The sequence below is a fragment of the Anser cygnoides genome, chromosome 2, assembly GCF_040182565.1.
Source record: "Anser cygnoides isolate HZ-2024a breed goose chromosome 2, Taihu_goose_T2T_genome, whole genome shotgun sequence".
Classification (NCBI taxonomy): Eukaryota; Metazoa; Chordata; class Aves; order Anseriformes; family Anatidae; genus Anser; species Anser cygnoides.
Window position 1 is genome coordinate 21,199,545 of NC_089874.1, and position 19,992 is coordinate 21,219,536.

The 19,992-nt window shown below is 34.4% G+C and overlaps 1 protein-coding gene across 2 annotated transcripts in view; it reads right to left on the reverse strand.

The window, feature by feature from the left end:
• The window catches only part of MALRD1 (MAM and LDL receptor class A domain containing 1), a 263,083-nt gene extending 244,072 nt beyond the window's left edge, over nt 1-19,011 (reverse strand). For both annotated transcript variants that reach the window (XM_066991641.1, XM_066991640.1), the window contains exons 1-6: nt 18,648-19,011; nt 15,198-15,338; nt 11,087-11,178; nt 10,850-11,008; nt 6,633-6,726; nt 2,195-2,338 (exon numbers count right to left, since the gene is read on the reverse strand). In XM_066991641.1, the coding sequence (XP_066847742.1) occupies nt 2,195-2,338; nt 6,633-6,726; nt 10,850-11,008; nt 11,087-11,178; nt 15,198-15,338; nt 18,648-18,810 (793 nt within the window). In that variant the 5' untranslated portion in view covers nt 18,811-19,011. The remainder of the gene's footprint in view (nt 1-2,194; nt 2,339-6,632; nt 6,727-10,849; nt 11,009-11,086; nt 11,179-15,197; nt 15,339-18,647) is intronic.
• Nucleotides 19,012-19,992: the final 981 nt, after the last annotated feature.

The following is a 19,992-nucleotide window of genomic DNA, read 5'->3' on the forward strand; positions in this document are numbered from 1 at the left end:
TTAAACTTGAGGAATTTTCTTCATTACAGTTACCTGTGAAATATTGAGTTTAAAAGACATGGAGCTTTTTTTGACATTTTCCTTTTTTTTTTTTTCTTCATCTCATAAGCACTGTTTTTATTATGCAGAGAATCGGTTTCAACTGTATCTTATTAAATAAGTATTACCCCAGATGTAGGAAAATAAATGAATCCAATATAAGAAGAATGAACTAGGGAAACTGTATAGCATGCAGGGAACACCAAGAAGGAAAACAGAGCAAAAATGTACTTTCAGAACAACATTAAATGGGAATATAAAACCTCTGTAAGAACTTTTGACACCAGAGAAATTAAGAGAAAAAGTTATGGTGAAAGTGCCTACAATACAACACTGGAGAGAAGAAGCAATAAAAGAACAAAGAAAAAAAGTCAGCCAAGGACAAAGTATTTTATTAAATTTAAGAATACCAAGAAAGAAGGATTATGCAAAGCCTATAAGCAATTCTTTCTTTATAAATATAATTGTCTAGACCTCTGCTTCATAATTTAGTTTCTTACCCCTCTTCTATTTATAACAGTGAAAGCTTTGATCAAAATCAGAAGCCAAATTTTAGTCAATCTCTATTTGTACTGCAATGCTAAGCCTTCAAGCATGACATTTTTTCAGTTTGCATACCAATTCTTTAGGTTTTAGAATTTTACTTAATGTCTAACCTTTTAATTTATGCCTTGAAACCTGCATGAATAGAAATGTTGAATGTATTGAGACCTGAGTTGTTATATTTCAAATTTCTCAATATCTTCCAATGTTAACAAAGATTTAACTGCTGTGTGTTGTTTTGACACTTGTTTGTTCTCAGGTTTTCTTTTTTTTCTTTATGATATGGAAGGATAGAGCGTATACCCAAACAGTTCTTTGTGTTTGGCCTACTCAGCTGCCTGTTGATATTCATATATTAATGCTTAAGCCCCTTATTCAATAGGCATTTCAATATGCATTCTGCTTCTGTAGAGGTTTCTCGTAAACCAGTCCTGTAAAAGCTACTTATAGAATTTCAGTATCATTTCTGTTAGCTCAATATTGCCATAAAAGGGAAACCCATATCAATTACTAGCCCTGGAGGTATCACATTAAGATATGGCACTGATGGCAACATCTCTCAAGGAGGTGTTTTAAATAAAAAGTCTTATTTATTTATTTTTTTTGTTACATGTCCCTTTGGAAATTCAAAGGTGCCATGATTTATTTTTAAGATAAAATCTCTTTTACTATATGCACTCTGCAGTACATAGATGCTATCTTGAAAAAAAAATAAATAAATAGTGCTTATATGCATTTTGCTTGCTGTTTTATTGTAACTTGACTTACAGTTACTAGAGCCTATTGAAATAAATGCTGACAATTACTGCCAAAATATTTCTCAAACTAAAACAATACCTAATCACTCATTCTGTTGCTATCAGTGAGACTGAGCACATTTCTATGGGCTCAGAGTTCAAGCAGTAATCTCCACACTATCAGTTCCTCAAAGCTGCATCACAAATTACACCATTACAGACTAGTGTTACTTAACCCCTCTGAACAGTCTCAATAGACAAACTAAACTCTTAGTTGGCATGGTGATTCCATTTCATGTTGCAACGTTTGCACATTTGTACCTATTGAGCTTTCAAAAACCTTTCCCATAAACCTGTAGATAAGCACTACACAGTTGTTTCAAAAACAGGTGCTGCTCCTTACTTTTGAAAATTGCAACTACATTATTTCTCTTTTGTCTTCAAGAGTAACAAACTACTTTGTATAATAAGTGTTTCTCTACGGCTCACCTAATTACATGTTTAGAATAAATGTCCTGATCATGTGCTCAGAGTAATACTACACAGGTAAAACAGCCAAGCATCAAAACAAACAAACAAAACCATGCAAGGACTTAGTTGAATTTAATGTCACCAAAAGACATACAAAGAATTAGTGGTAGAGTAAAGCAAATATAATTTTATATTGGAATTATGTTAAAATCTTCCATATCTTGTCAGTATATGTGTTCACGGCACCCTTACTAAATAGAACAGCAAAGGCTAAATTAAGTACAAATTCATACAGTTATTTTTCGTGGTTTTGATCTGTTTCCATACTGGGTCACCACCTTTTTCCAAAAAGCTCCATGATCTTCATGACATCTAGCAACTATGCATTAACTTAAGTTTCTCACCTTCAGTATTGTTGCTGCAAGATTTCAGAGAAAAACAAGAGGCAACCCTGTTCCCAGCCTTTAGTTGTGCCCAAGAAACAAGCTCAGCTGGCTGATCCAAATTCCACTCGCAGATACCAAGCTCAAAGCTGGAAGTCTGCGGTGCTAAAAGACAAAGGAAAGCAGTCATTCAGCTTCTCAATAAGTTATTGTTTATAATACTATTTCCCATCAAAAATATATGCTTATTAAACTTTTTGGCAACATTTCTGACTCTGGTTAACTAAAAAGTAGTCAGTCTATCATTGAGTGTCATTTCGTATTTCAGGCTGCAGCCCTGTATGACATCATTTAAAAAAAAAAATAAATCCCTAAAGACACATGCTTTTTTTTTATTATTATTATATATATTTTTTTAGAGAAACAGACAACTATTTTCCTTAGCTGATCATTGCAACTTTGGTGAATTCACTTCCACAGAGAGAGTTGCCAGAAAATATCAAAAATTACTTGTCATGGAGAGAAATATCTATGTACTTTTCTACGTAATGCTACCATAAAATCATTTCAAACTGAGAGGTTCACCTCAGTAATATCTCCATAATATTTGCATCAGAACACTTCATTTTAGAACCAAAAAGCTCTGAACACAACTATACTATTTCAAGAACTGTTTTAATTCTTGAAGCTTGAGATGCTAGGTTGTAGCTGTAAAATTTTCTGTAATTAATCATGGCTAGAGGAAGAAAGTCATGATTTTAAGCAGAATTACAGTATGGTAACAGAAGTTCCACTTTTTAATATTATTGCTGGGGAAAGGCAATCTTCTAGTTAACATGGACTTTTAAATAGCAGTCAGAATATCTCAGAGGAAAAAAAAAAGATTCTTTACTGTTTGGAGGAATCAATTTTATGTCAGTATAAATACACATTTCTGTCCACCACATCTTAAAGTTATTGTTTTATTCACAATACCGACATCTCAGTAAAATGTCCTGTCCTGCTGGTGTTATAAAAATCACATTTCCTCCTTTATTTTGGTGTTGTATAACCATGCAACCATGGTTATGAGAAGAGCCTGTTGGCAACTTATTTCCAATGGAAAATGCAAAATTTTAAAATGTTCTACAAAAAGATAAACTTCTTCAAATTTCAACACTTAAAAAGAGTTACAAATAAACTCAAAGGGAGAGCTAAGCTCATCATTAAACACTAATTATTGGAAAATTTTTTATTCATTCTGCATTTTTTTATTTCATTGTAAATATTTATGATTTTTTTTTCTTTTGCCAATAATCTCAGTCTCTTGAAATAAAACAATAATTTTCTAGATTTTCATTCTACAGCAACTGATAACAGTGACTTTTTTGGACTTTGGATTTTCTGCCACCCTTCCCTGCAATAGAATCATAGAATCATAGAGTGGCTTGGGTTGGAAGAGACCTTAAAGATCATCTAGTTCCAATCCCCCTGCCATGGGCAGGGATGCCACTAGATCAGGTTGCCCAGGGCCTCATCCAACCTGGTCTTAAATAGTCACCTGAATGACCCCACACTTAATTCTGCACTTTTGATATTAAAGTCTACATCTTTTTAGGCTTACATGCTACCAGAATTAAATAGGGATTTTAATTTAGCTGAGATGTTGCCAGCTGAAATACTCATACTGTAATTTGTAAAAATGTATATATTATAAGTAGTACATATACCAATTACTCCAGTTTTCCAGGAGAGATTTAACAACAACAAAAAATAGCAATAAATGTCACACTAGTTTTGTAGACAAGGTATACTACTTTTGCATTACAAGCAGCTTCAGGAGGACAACACAAACACCTCATTCTCCTTTTTAGTATTCCAATTTAATGTCCTGGGGCTTTTTGTTCTTATCCCTGTGGCAAGCTCAGAATGACAGTCTTAATAAAAGACAGTCTTTGCATATACGATTTGCCAGTTTTCAAGAGAGACTTCTGCAGGGCAATTACAGACACCCAGATAAGAATATAAAACCTTTGAATGGAAGGCATACGAGAAGTATAATTATAGGAGGTTGTGTTACATATGTTCTAGAACATAATGTTAATATTTTCTATTGACAGCTAAAATAGTAATTGAGTGATAGCTGAATAAATTTTTCAGGTGTTGGGAAGACTGAAGATAGTTTTGTGGGTTTTTTTTTTTTTTTTCAATGTATGAAGTTTGCTGTTTAGGAAAATTGGACAAGAGACTGAAGAGCTGCATTCCGGGGGGAAAGGAGTAGGGAAAAAAAAAACATACTGAAATTACATTTATATTTATCCAGCACAGTTTGGATCAGAAGACTCCTGAAAGCACAAATACATAAACTACTTTACTCGTGACCCTAGCAACAACATCATACGAATGAATACAAATGAATAGGTCATTTCACATAGATATGTTAGGGTACATTAAAAATGTAAATTTTAACTACAAATTTTATGCAATTAAAGTGGTCTTCATTTAAAGCTTATCCAGAGATTCCATAAGGACTACAGAAAAAGTTATTTTAAATCCAAGCTACCATTAATCTGACCTTTTGTTTTAATTATTGGAAAACTTTCAATAGTAAAATTCCTCTTTCAGGGAGAAAATTAAGATCCTTTGACCCTGTTTTTGGCTGTTGGGAACAATTTAGATGTCTCCTAATGAAGTTCACTTCTCCTAATGTGGAGGCACAGAATAAGAATGAATTCTTATTAGAATAATCTTGAGTTCTGTCGTTCAATCTGTATGCCTCACTATGTACTTCAACAGCTATGATCTAAGGTAAGTTTAGCACTTAGATTTATAAGCTGTTTATTTTTATTGTATAAGCTCACCCTATTTTTGTCTCTATTTTTAACTTTTTTCTCTCTTTACAACAGTATTTCATCTGTGTGGCTGATGTTCTTTTCATTTTTGTTTGCTTTAGAAGCACTCTGTTTAGGAAAAAAGCCAATATATTTGTAAAGAGAGATTTATATCTACCCACAGGAACTGCTTAAACAGTCATGTACATTACTATATTTTGGCAATGCTTTTTTATTTTTTATTTTTCTATTTTGATCCTTTCCTTTTATCTGCAGAAATCCTCCAAGGAACAGAGTGAAGTTGTGGAGAATCCTACACCTGCCCTCTTTTCATTCAGTTTCAAATTCATTTTTCAACTAAAGTACATCTAACACTTTACTTGAGTTCATAGGCAAATATGCCCAAGGTTTTAGAATCCCCACCTTTGCTCATTTATGTTGTAATTTACTGCTAGAAAACCTCTACAAAACAGAAAAGTAGAATGGGCCCTGGCATGAAAACATTTATATAGTTGTCCATTTCAAGAAAGTTGAAACATGGACAGACTTACATAATCAAGCTTAGTTAGCCTAAACTTCACTTCTCCGATATAGACTCCCTTTTAATCTTACATTTGACATCTCCCTTGACACTTACATTTGTGTCTTGTTCTTAACAGCACTCTGCCTGTGATTGCTCAGCACTCTAAAATGTTAATAACCACATGCATCTGTTTCCCCAGTGGGACTTCCAGGGAGCTTTATTTTAGAATGCAGTAAAAAGCAACAACAACAACAACAAAAATACTTTCATGAGACCTATCTGGGTATGTGTTAAATATAGCATTCCATATCTGATGTTCTCGTGTTAAATTTAAAGACCAAATTCTCATCACCTGTGCTGTGACTCAGAGGCAGGAATCAAAGGGGGTACTTTGAATCAGTACTGCATTCACCTGTGGCTGCAGACTGGGTGCCACAGTGAAATCTTATATGTAATAGAGAGCAACAAGTAATCTATTTTTTTTTACTAGGAAGAGTTGCATTCTTTTCCCATGAAAGTGTGTTGGGTTAAAAAGAGAAATATGAAATATTTTGCTGAAGAATCCCAACATGCATAGATGATTCAGCTGCAGAGCTGACCAGCCTGACATTACAGCTCTTGAATGTAGCAGAGCAGAACAAAAATATCCCCACTACAACTGAGGAGCAGGACCTTTTATACATTTAAAAACACACAAAAGTTTCTTGGGAATCTCTCTAAAGTCATCTCCAAGGCTTTTCCTGAGCTGTCTGAAAACATTAGTTCTTTGGCCTGTTTCTGCCTGTTTCTATCCAAAGAAAAGATATTTTCTGCCCACTGAGACCTTGGTTCTCTCCTTGTTGCAGGGAGATCCCAGTGTATATATATATGTCTATATGTATGGTGTAACATACCAGATGTCTTAAGGTGTTTGTTTTCATTCTTTGTAACTCTGTTTAGATGTAATATGACAGCTAATGGTTTAGAGGAATGAAAATAAGCCATGTGATAACGTGGAGTTAAGAAAGCTTTTGAGTGGCATTTAGTTCTCCTTTGTGTTTCTCTTCTAATCAAAGGGAAAGACAAAGCAAAATTATCTGTCTCCAGAGGAAAAAAAAAAAAGAAAAAAAAAAAGAGGTATGCTTACCAAATGCTGGAGAACATCCTTCACTGAAAGAAATATCATCAATCGCAACAGTTTCATTTTGCCTCTGGATTTCCACCATCGCCCAAAAGATAACCTACGGAATTCAACAGCAAATCAACAAGAAATGGTATTTACTAGTGCAATAGATGAAGGGGGCAAAATCAAAACTAAAACTAACCAGTCAAACAAAGAAACAAAACAAAACAAAAACACCACCTTCCAAGACACTTCAGTCTTGTCTATATGGTTTCTATTAGAAACAAGAACTCCAGTCATAGCCTTAATTTTGGAGGATTACTTTAGTGGCTTTTGCACATATCTGTGGCTCGTCAGCACAGATATATCATCTAAATCAAGAATGAAGTTGCAATTAAAAGGAAGTATCTAGAAACCACAACAAATTACATTAAAACCTAAGCAGGGATTGTAATATTTAGGAAATTGAAAGAGTGTTATGTTTTATCAAACCATTCTTCCCGAGACTGGAAACATGAACCTTTCCTGGTTATTTTCAAAATTTATCAGAGACCTGGAGCAAAGTCAGGGCATCAAACACTATTTCAGTCAGAAACCTTTCATTAACAAGGTTTTAGCCAAAACAAACCTTGAGGAGTACTCTGAAAAGCAAAACTCAACAGTTATTCTGCTCTAATAATACAACAGTGATGCTTTTCCTAACAAAGCCTTCTATATAGATGAAGCTACAAATATTCGACATTTCTGTCTTAAGGACAGATTTCCGTCTACTTTAGTAAATGTACGGACTATACCACAATTTATCAAAGTTTTTGTGTAGTGAATTAGAAGAGGATTGAGCAACCACAGTCCTTGGAAGAAGCAATGATTTATAGTGCTTAATGTTAGAGGCAAGCATAGATACATGAAGATAGGCTGTGCTACAGGATAATTCAATAAATTATTCTCATGCTCTGAATTACCTTCTTTCTCCACTGACAAATAAAAGAAGTCTCCGAAATCTAGCTTTCTAGTTTAGGGATGCAAGTAGAATACAAAAACACACATAACCCAAAACATTAAACATACAAATAACATTCTCTAAATTATTCCCTAGCCATTGCTTTGGATATTACCACTCTAGGCTTTTCCTGAGTCCTAGGGGCACAATCTACCTAGAGGTACAATCTAGCTCTTAATAGTGAATGTACGGCATTATCTAAGTAACAACTTTTAAAATATTAACTCCAGGGGTAATTTTGTGCATCCTTTGAGGGTGAGGAATTGTTCCAGAATTTATAGGTAAAATGCATGTTTTATCATCAACAGTACACTATTTCACTTTACAAGACTACACATTTCAGCTAAGGAATTGTGTGTGTGTGTGTTGTTTTAATGTGTACTTGACCTGTGCAAAAGGTTTTTCAGCCTGCAAAATCAATTTATCCTGGCATTGTATGACCAGAGGGATATGCACATCCTGATGTTCTGAATGCCCAGGGAAGTTTCTCCAAGGATAAAAGAAAATACTTATTTCTATTAAAAGTGATTAACCACAGGAGTAGAGCCAGATGCCCTGAAGTCTGTGAAAGGCTAACTATTGACTGTATTGGGAACAGAGTCAGCACTGCAACTCTGATCCCATCTCACTAGAGAAGTGCCATTTCTATTTTTTTCCTCATCATGTCTTGACTAACTTCCCCACTTCCACAATGATAGAAATGCTAGACACCTCCATCTGTTCCTGAGTCTAAAGGGAAAAAAAATTACCATGGCTTTACCAGCAGATAACCAGGGGTTCAATCTAGTAATAATCAGACCATTTCCTATCCACACTTGAGCAAGACTGTTCAGTTTTCCTTTTCACACAAACTCTAGAGCTCTCCAGTCCAGAAGTCTGTGATGAAAATATCTACTAATGACAGCATTTGCTTGTAACAGTAATTAACAAGTGCTACATAAATACACTGTTTCTATGGCTGTCAGAACAAATTAGCGCTGCAGCTCCATTAGCAGCAAGTAAAGTGTGAATTTCTGACACAAGCTGGGCTTCCCAAAACATTCCCATTGCAGCAGAAAAGCTCAAGGTTAAACACAGGAAATGACCACAAACAGAATAGAATCCCTCAAGTCCAGAACCTTTTCCCTTATTCAAATCTGTGAAGCAGGAGTTTGTTCTCAATAAAAAGTAGTAAAAGTAGATTAGGAGATCAAACCAGAACTTAGTTCTCCACAAACCAGCCAAAACAGATATACCCAGATTGGGGTGTGCTGGAAAATTAAAGCAGTGATAATCTTCATGTTTCAAAATTCCCTGTAAGTGGAGATATTTGAAAGCCAAAAACCAAAACACTACCCTGTAAAGACAGTCAATATTTTTTCTGTTTGTTTGTTTTGATTGTTTTCATGAAAAGGAGGAAGAGACAAAAGGTATTAAATAGTCCATATCAAAAGCTGGGAAAATAAATAAGCAGCTGAGGCTGGTTTTAATTAAAATCTCACCTCTATTGTGCTTGCAAAATTGATGAAAAATACTCAAACACTGTATTGCAAAACAAAAATAAAATACAATTTATTCACAGAAAAGTGCTTGTTTCCTATTCATTTTTTTTCATAGAAAATGTAATCATTACTAAGAAATTTTATAAGTAAGAAATCTGAAATTATAATCAAAATATCCAATGAAAATGACAATTTATTGAGAGAGATTAAATGTCAGTCCATGACAAGGTTAAAGACTTCAATTATTTTGCTAGTTTGGAACAGAAAAGAAATTATATTTCTAATATTTCCATTGTAATGGGAATTTTCCATGCTGGTGTGATAAACCTGCACAATTATTAATTATTTTACAAGAGGTTTTTCCAAGTTAATTTGTGCATAAATGGAAAGTTTTTCTTGAAAAATGCTACAGACAGCCCTGTAAGGCTAAGATGAAAAAAAACGCATAAGATGAAAAAATCAAGTTCAGAAATGCAAATAAATTGCATCCACTTGCGTGACCAGCATCTTGCAAGCTGTCATTGGACGGAAAACTTGCAACCAAAGAAGGAAGTTTGCTCAGCTTTGTTCTCTGTGTTTGGTGAGGTGCCCAGCTACATTCCTTCAGACAACTGTAATGATTATTGTAGAAAGTTTGAAACTGCCTCTTTAAAGCTGGCTGTGCCCATCCATTCACTTTTCAGAGGCCGAATGATAATAAGGTTGGCAAGCCATAATCTAATTAGGATTTGATCCAGCAGTTTAGAGGCAGAAAGATTGCATATTATATTGACCGTTCCCAGACCCAGTCATTTTTCTAAACAGTATGAAGAACGAAAAATTAAATATAAAAATAAACCCTTCCAGTACAATCTCACATTGCTAAACATCCACTCATATCAGATAAAGGTAAGTTACCAACAGGTAACAATATTGATACTTGAGTGGGTTGCACATATTTTGTAGCATACATACTTAGTCAGGGCTGAGCAGGCAAGTATTATTTTGAAAAGCCAGACCTTGTGTGATGTTTTAACATAGTGTTACCTCTTCAAGTCAAGTAATTATGTTATTCTTATGGTTTACTGAAATAAGGCTTTGCCTTCATGCCTTCGGGTTTGTATGCTAAACAACTCTTCACAGTAACTGCTGTAGAAGGAAATGTCTCTGATTTTTTTTGTCTGCTTCCAACTTTTCCTCCAGTATTTTGCATAATAGTGATCATACATCGTCCATATTATAGCCCTGTCATATTTATTGTGCTAATGTTTTGTGTAAATGTACATGTAAAAACATTGAAATAATCTAAGAGACTTGGATTATTTTTTCAGCAACTTTGAGCAAAATATAAATGTATAAATGTGTTTTGTGATAAAGGACCAAAGCTACAATGAATAGTTAAGTATCTCTATAGAGCAGTATCTTGTAGTATAGAATAGTCAACACATTTTTAAACTAAATCTCGTATATAACAATACAGTTAGACTGAGCCTAAACGCATAGTGTATTGAAAATTAAGATCCCGAGTATATCACTTCTATGGGCAGGTAGATAATTTATAACGCAATAAGACATTGTTTTAATTATGTTTGGCATTTAGCTTTAATACCACCAAGGTATCAGAACAAGTGGTATTTGGTAGTACCAATTCTAAGCTTCCAAATGTGCTCTCTGTTTTATCTTATGCTTTCCATTTACAAAATATTTAGTTTTGTCTAATTAGAAAACACACTTATAAACCATTTACCAGGTTCAATTTACAGTCAACTCAAGTTACCCACCTCAAACTTTTCCGTGTTATTGATTGTGATGGTATTTGGTTTCCACTGATTTTGCAGTTCTCCTGAATCTTTCCAGATGTTTTTAACAGCATCCTCAGAGTGCTTTTGAAGTCCCACCATCAATGTTCCACCCTGACTGATCCAATAATGAAATGTAATCTAGGACAAAAAGTTTCTGATTATTCCAGGAAAGTACTGTGACAGACAATGAAATACAAAGACTATGTATCAAAATACCTGGCAAACATGTTCTTGGTCAGTCGGAAGGAAAACAATGGTCCTTAAAGTTGCAGAAGATCGCATTTCAGAGGACAATGAAAGGAAATAAGCTGTTAAAAAGAATAAAATGGAAACCTTATAAGTACATGAAAAATATTTACATATATATATTTAATGTATATATATATAAACTGTATATAAAAGGCACTATATAAAAGAAAAGACATAATCAGGTATGAATTAGTAACTAAAAAGCTAACTAGAAATTTTTCCCTGGAAAAGATTCATAACACATTTGTAGCCGTTGTGTGTCAAGCTTTTGTTCATATTAAATTTTGACATAACACTTCTCTATTTTCTGGCTGAAATTTCAGGTAGGCTTCCAAAATATTTTATATGCTGCCAGCTTGAATTCTCAATAAGTGCAAAATTTTAGGACAAGCCTAAGACTAACACGGTAAGCTGATCAAAGAGCTTAAAGCTTTGAACAGTTTGCTTATTTCATGCTTAAACAAACCATTGTGACCTACAAAAGATATTTATTACAGCAGTTCATGCCTTTAAAGAGATGGTGAAAGATGGAGAGGAAGCTATGGCACTCCTCTTTTCCAGAGGACATGGGTATGTTTTTTGGCCACTCAGGAAATTCCCTCACAGTGGAGAGGAGGTTGTATGGCCCTCATATGAGGGAATGGTTGTTCTCAGAGTCTCCACAGTACCATTATCCTTACATTACAAAACAAGTCCAAATTAAGTCTTTGCTTTAATTGAATGAGTAATGGTCAACAAGATCAAGTGAAATGTGGTTGTCACTACATCTCTTCCCGGCATGATTGTTTTAGATCTTCTAAACAGATGGAGGGGAACCACCCCATTTTAGGATACCAGATATTGTTAGTGAAAATTTTGCTCTTCCTTAACTGGAAGATTTCAGAGATGTTAGGTGTTATAGTTGAAGAAATGGAGGAAAAAAAAAGGGAGGACTATTATAGTAGAAGGAAGGGAGGAAAGAAAACATTTAACCTTTTTATTTTTTTTATTTTTTTTTCCCTCCTTTCCCTTCTCTCATCCTTCCCAAACACCAAAATGTCAGGTAAATTGTTGCCTTTTAATATTAATATGTAAAGGAAAGGAGTAAAAGAAAACTGGGATTGAAATAAAAAAAAAATAGTCCCAAAGACATCTACAGAAACAAAGAGACTATGCTAAAATGTTTAAGTAATTCATTTATAAAACCACCCACCTTGACCTCTCATCCTTGAGTGCAAGCAGAAAGTCATTGACAAAGGACCATAAGACCAGCTCAGTACTAGAGGCAGCTGAACAATTCCCCTATACTCTCGCCCCACACCCCAGAAAACATTTTGCAACTTGCTAACAGTGCAGTGGCTGCACTCCCCTAGATTTTAGAACTTTCATGACTATTCAGTCAACACTTTTGGAGCCTGCCAGCCACAAGGATATTCTTCCTACTCACAACAGATGGTGGATTAGTGGACTAGGACCCTCTCCCTGACACCAATTTATTTCATCAATTTTTCACTTCCATTATATTGATTTTTTTTTCTTTTGGTTCCTGAAGATAAATGCATTTAAACCTTTTAAACAAAATCAGATTTCACCTACCACAGGAAGTCTAAGTCTTACACAGATGGGATAGAAATAGTAATTTTAAGAAATTCTTTGAACAGTAATTTTACATTAAAACTCTGCACAGATAACAAGCTTCAATTATTAAAAAACTAATTAGTGTTTTTGCTGGTTTTGATTTTGAAAGTTGTTGTCACTAATCTGTTCAACTATATTATCAGTGCAAATAAGAACCATGAGGAGAAACAAAGCTAAAGAGAACCAACTGGGTTCTAGTAAATGATTACATAAGCTTTCAAAGGAGTTACAACTACCAAGTGATCTTTGCTCTTCTGCTAATGTGTTTGCAATTACTCATCATGATGGCAGGAACTCCTCCCTTTAATACTCTGTCATGGGGCTCAATTGTCACCATACAATATCTTTCCTGGTCTTTATGCAAGAACACACAGCAAGATTACATAGTCTGTTAAGTCTCCAGCAGTGGGAAAACTTGAATAGTTGTCATAAAGAGATTAGAATCAGCACTCACAGGAAATGAAAGTATAGTTTAGCCATTCACCATGTAGAAAACTGAAACAACTTAACACATTTCATTCTCCATAGTTATTCAGTCTACAGGTCTGTGTGCACAGCCTCTCATCAAGCTGAGTAGGCCCAAGTATTGAAGATTTCTGTCATCTGATCAAAACAAGAGATAGATATGGTTACAGGCCAATTTAGACCTGACAGCTACAATGGTGACCAAGTACCCTGAACAAGTAACTGGCAATATATAAATGACTAACAGCTCTGACCCCTTTACAGACATTTGAAGCTGATGGTTCTCAATCTTTTGCTGGCTTTGGGTATCTGAATAAGTTAAGTTTCCCACTCTCCACCAATTCTTCACAAGATAAGTTTAAACTTCTATTGGATATAGGCAAGAATATCTTCCAGATCTTTGCTACCTCTTGGTGCAATATACTACCAAGAAAGAAGGGACCCAAGAAACTTCAGCTAGGGCAATATTATTGCCTGGTTAATTATTTTTGATTTTATACAGAAGTTTAATAGATTTTTATTACACTGTGTTTATCTTCTACCTGTTTCTTGATGAGAAGACCTGTTATTATTTTAAAGATCAAGTGTTTTACAAATCACACTTAAAATAAAAATTACATAAGTTTATGAAAATCTTTGGTAAGAATTAAGATTTTTATGCTATCAACATTTATTGGAAAAGAGCCCTATTTTCAGAAAAAAAGAAAAATAGTACATGTAGCAGAATGTTGTTATATGCTATGTAAGCAAAAGGTTGTCAGAAATGCTTCACATGGGTAAAATTTCCTAATTACAGAGCATCATGAAAATTTTCAGCTGTAGAAAAAAAACGTGGAGAATAACAGTGTTTTGTTGTTGTTTTGCTTTTGTACAAAAAGTATTTAAAGTTCTGTGCAATTTTATTTTTGTTGATTTCAAAACAGAAAGTTTCCCATCCATTCACCTGCAAATCTGCAATTCACATTCATTGTTATGTGTAACATTTTTTAACTAGTTTGTACCTTATAAAAATGTGCCACTTGCTTCAGAACAGTACAATTTCCACATTGCCAGGTTATAGCAGTTTGGAAGTGAGGTGAAAAAGCCCTAGGCTAGTCAACCTCACAATGATAATGTAGAAAATTTTGTTGTTGTATACTCTCCAACATTGCATGCCTGCCTTCCTGTGCATGGTCTGAGGACTGCCAAACCGTTATTGTGCACATGAAAAGTGAGTGGGGGTGGATGTTGGGGGAGGGAAAGGCAATAAAGGAAAATGTGGAGAAGAGAATTAAGCAGTTTGGGTTGTAAGCCCAAAAGCTAATAATTGGCTTAAGTCAGTTAAAAAAAATATGAAGAAAATTATATACTACAGAAGGAAGAACCAAGATTTTGGAAAACAGAGTTAAATGGGCATGTGGACTAGCATGAGGGACAATTTCTCTGTGTACAGGGACAATGAATTACTTAGTAGAGGGATGGTCTTTGATACAAAGTGAAAATGTAATAGAATTTAAAGGAGTTGGCTCAAACAGGCTATGGAAGCTTTTCCCATTCCCAGAACCAGTCAGTCACTTTCCCTCAAAATATTACGAAAAATAATGTTGATCATAGATACATACATACATGCACTCTGGGAACTCCAAAAAAAAAAAAAAATCCAAGAAGAAATGTAAATACATCTCAAAGTAGGGGACCCAATGCTAGTTTCTAAAGTTTGCAGCTATCAAGATTTACATTGTCACCTGATATCTCCATAACATCTAAATGTCACTGAGGCAGATAAATGTGACTCTTGATGACTGATTACTTATGATATACTTTTTCCTGGAATTCTAGGCTATTGTGATTATAAACACCTAAAAACTTGGGCAAGAACTTTCTATTTTATCTCAGAAAAAAATGTGTCAGAACTCAACTCAGCTATCAAGAAAGTAGTAATTTTAAACAAATAATATAGAGCAGTAAATAATTTGTAAAAGCCCATGGTTCCTCCAAAGAACATGAGAGTTCTTACCAGTGTCATTCCCACTGTGGTCAGAGTATGGTGGTCCCACACTAGATTGACCATTTCTTCTAATCCATCCAAGCTGTAAATTCTCTTCTTGAAGAGCTTTGCAGAGATCATTTTCAAAATCACAATTTTCACTGGGGGAACCTAAACTCAAGCAAATTCAAACCTCAAAACCAGAAACAGAAAGATGCATTCTTACCATCACTTGCTACTCATACTCAACTCTCTGAGGTGGGTATGAGGCTCAATACATATTTTATTCCTAGGAGAGAAAGAGAGATTTGTTTGTCCTTTGATTTCAGATAGTCCTTGCATCGAACATGAAGGAAAATTACATTGTGCCCAACTGGCTGGACTGCCCTGCCCTACTCTCCTGGAAGCACTTCTTGTAATGGTGTAAAGATTAAAAAAAAAAAAAAAAAAAGTCTAATTAGATGCATCTGTAAAGAGCAAGCTTATTGCAGCTTTACCCTAAACAAAAAGGCAAAAAAAATTAGTTCATCTGCTTTTGCTTGAACACAACAGAGAAAGCTACGGTAATGATCTGATTTCTAAGCAGGATTCTGGTTAGACACAAGAGCTACATCGCCTTCACGCTCCCTTGAAAATTAGTGCTCACTCCAGGCCCTTGTAAATGGTTTTGGTCTATTCTATAATATTAACACACTTCACCAATCATTTTAAATAAAGTTGCAACTGCAGCATTTATAGTCACACTATGATGTGCAATTTCATAGCTTTCATATTCACATCAGCTTACAGCAACAGTTAATTATAAGGTGAGAGAGAGGAAAATAGATATAATTCACATAAGCATTGCAGACTCAAGTTAATGTGCAGACTGGCTGATTCATCAACCAACATTTTATTGCTGCTTTTATTCTTTAGCTCTTTAAGTGGCTGAAGCACGTTAGTGGTTCATCAAAAGCACACACACTGCTGAGGCATATCTGCTTCACATTACAAGAAATACACAAAATCATGTTCAATATTCTCTCAGGAATTTTCTCATAGCTGAAATAAAAACATTAAAAGAAAACAAGATGTGCAAAATAGTAAGAACAGTATCATTTTCAGTAAAAACTCCTTGATCATTCTTGATTAATTTTCAAGATATCAAGAGAATATTAACTTTTACAGAAAATCTATCTTGAAAGAAAAACAATGTAAATTAGCTTGGAGATAAATTAACAAAGATAAAGTCACTGCTTAAAAAGAAAAATGCCAGAAGGAAGAAACACGTGGGATGTTTTACCTATTTTTTTTTTCAGAATTCCCTGTTAATAAAACAATTTTTTAAAATAATCTCTAAGAAAAAAAAAAAAAAAACAAAAAAACAGGTCTCACAAAAACAAGGTTCTATTCCAGCTGTATCTGTATATAAAATATCACTTGGGAGGGCAAAATATTTTTAAGAGTAGTTGTTTATATATATTAATAGATATATATAAAATACACAAATATTTATAGTGAATATTTTGCAATAGCAGTTCAGTTTTCAATAAACAAATAAATAAATGAGACCATAGGACTTATTCCACTCCTTTTCCAATGCTGTGGCAAAGCACAAATAAGCCACATCCGAAAGCCAAAATGACAACAAAAATGCATCATCTGAAATTCCATCTTTGATACATTTTCAGTGCAGAAACATCTTTAAAACTGAGCAGAGCACAAAGAAAACAGCAGGGACCTGTCATGAACGTAAGATTGCAGAGCTGAATTTAAGTAGAAAAATAACTTTGCAGAAATCTTGAATCAGAAGAGAGAGTAGAAGCAGGGTGAGAGTTCAAACTGACACCCTGATCTCTCTCTTCACGTTTGACAGCTAACTTCTGTCCTGGAGTGATCCAGACCATTATCCAAGCAGCCCCAGAATCCACAGTCAGTCACTCAGAACCTAGTTCCACACTTCTTCCTCATCCTTAGTTTAAATACAACATTATTTGGTATTTAGGTCTTGCACACAGCCCATAAGATACTGCTTTTGTAAAGTGAACTATGGAGAAATCTATTCTACTTTCATTTTAAGTATTTGTATGTAGCAGTATTTAGTTAACAAATGCGTAAAAAGCTTCCATAAAAGTTAATAAAAGAATGCATATCTTGCTGCATATTCTACAAGCATAATACTGAGTGTTGCCTAGTAGAAATGTTTTTTCAAAGAAAAACGAAGACTAAAACGAGGACTTACTTCAAGCTATGTAGGGCAAATATAACTATTTCTTGCGGAATTGATATACTAACTTGAGATATGTTAGTCACACATCAGGGGATTCAACAGGCCTAATTTTCAGCCAGTGAGATTAAAGTGTTTTAGTGCAACACAGTAAAGTCGCAGAGTGTATTAATACACAAAACAGCGTTAACTATTGTCTTATTTGCAAAGGAACTAAAACCAAGTATCCTAGAGTTGTTTCTAGACTCTGGTTCTTAACATATATCTGGATTCTATTTGGATAAAAGTCATGTCAAAGAAAAATCACAGGTATCTGCGCACACAATCATAACTTGAGGAATCTGGATTTAAGTTGCTGTTCTTTCTCCCAGATATCAGCTGAATGCACTGATTATTAACGTGTTCTAATTAATATGTGTGCACAGATAAACACAGGTACATCTAAAGATCATCTACTTTAAATTTAAAACTAAGCCCCCAGAATCCAACAAATAAAATACCTTTCTTTGTTACATGGTGAATGAGAGAACTTAGATAAGCTTTTAATTAAAATTAGAAGTCTCAACAAATCCAAGCTCTTTGAACCCCAGAACAAGGATCCTCAGAGAGCAGGACTATCTAATGCATCATATGAAATCATTTGCAGAACAATTTTGTGTTACAGTGTTCTGAAATAGTAGATTTCTGATGCAAATTTACCCAGACAATATCAGTTCAAATGCATTTTCATTGCTTAGATTCCCTTCAGGAAAACAGCAGCAATCATATTCATAGTCGCTTAATGTTACAAGATTAAGCTAGGACTATCAGTTCATAAATTCAAGAAAATTTCTCCCCTTCTTTCTAGGAAGAAAAAAAAATCATTTTTCTTTACATTATTGACTCCATTTACAAGTATTCTGTTTTATTTTCTTATACCTTGATCCAGATACATTTTATGAAGCCTGAATTTCAGCAAACAATTTTATCATGTATTAAGAAAACAGTAATTCTTGTTAAATTTCCTCTGAATTGTAAATGGATAATGAGACACTCACTTTGCCACATAATATCAGCTTTATGAAAGAGGTGTCGTATATAGGCTGAAATTGAAGCAGGAAGAAATAAATTGAAAGAAGAAATAGAGACTTAGAAAATCAGAAGAAAAAGGAGAGACAGGGAGCAGAATTCCCAAATACTTTTTTAACATGAAAAATCCCACCCCCAGTTCCCACCACTGCCATGTTGAGTTATCAAACTGTATCACACTTATACTAAAGCACACTGACACTTACCTTGTCCCTCATCACTGCTGCCTCCACACCAGTTGGTGAAAACACACAGCTCCCCAGATGGAGTAGAGGAGCCATCACTACATTGGCATTCACTTTCTGCAGGTGACTGAATATCTGCCAGAGCAACACAGTATAATGTACAAAAAATTATGAAGTTGTTCATGGGCTACGCTACTATCTAAGCTTTCACTCAGAAAAATATTTGCTGCGATCTGTCTATTATTTGTCATAAAATATCTTTGAAAAATCAGTGTTTCCACACATCTCTGAAAGACTTTTTCAGAACGTCACTTTCCAAATCTACAGTTAAATGAAACATGGCTTCTATGAAGCAGCGACTTTCAACCCGGTGTGTCTTTGGATAATATTTAACTGAATTATAACATTGTTTTCATAACATTGGTTTATGACTATAAAGTTCTGATGTATGCTATGCAAGTCAAGTGTGTATCATTAACTGAATTTATTGCATATAGTTTGCAAACGTGAGATAAGAAAATAACAAGAGAATACAGTAGAAATACTAACTAACCAATATTTATAAAGAATTCTCTTTTGTCATAGGGATTTGGCAAATTCTTACAAATCCTATGAAGAGCTTGTGCATCAAATGTAGAAACATAGCTAAGAGATTTGATGTTGATTTTGCATCGCATGGACAAGAGACTGATATAGTGAAAGAAAGAGAATTTTCAAAGCCTGTAAACAAATGATATCAATAGTTGAAAGTGGTATCTAGTACTTACTTGGACTACAACTGTGGATAAATACTGAATTCAAGGTATCCAACTGATAATAATAAGACTCAGATGTCCAGCCACAATTTGCATAAATGAACTGTGTATTAATGATTATTTTCCAAGCGATTAGATTCTGTATTTTCTGGAAAAATCATATTTGTGTTATTGCTAGTAATGACTAAATTTCAGAAAAATAAGAGATACCTTGGATACTGCATGTGAATTGTTATGAACAGTAAGCAATATAATCAAGAACAATCTGAAACAAGTACCATCCATTGCAGGAACCCATAGTTAGGGGATATCCATACAAACCCCAGAAACATTCTCCTTCCAACCCTCTGTCCAGGGTTAGTTAGTAAGTAACAGATACAATCTTTCCCCACCCCATAATTTAAGTATTGACTAGTTCTACAATTGTACAATTATAAGAAAAAAATTATAGTTAGATATTACACAAGAGTTTCTTTTTAATTTGTCAAGAAGTGGATTTGCATTGTGTAAATAGATTTGCAGTTCATTCTATGATAAACTCATCAGGGCTTACACAGAAGAGAAGTGAATTACAAAAGCACCCCCACACAGAAGGACTCCATCAGTACAAG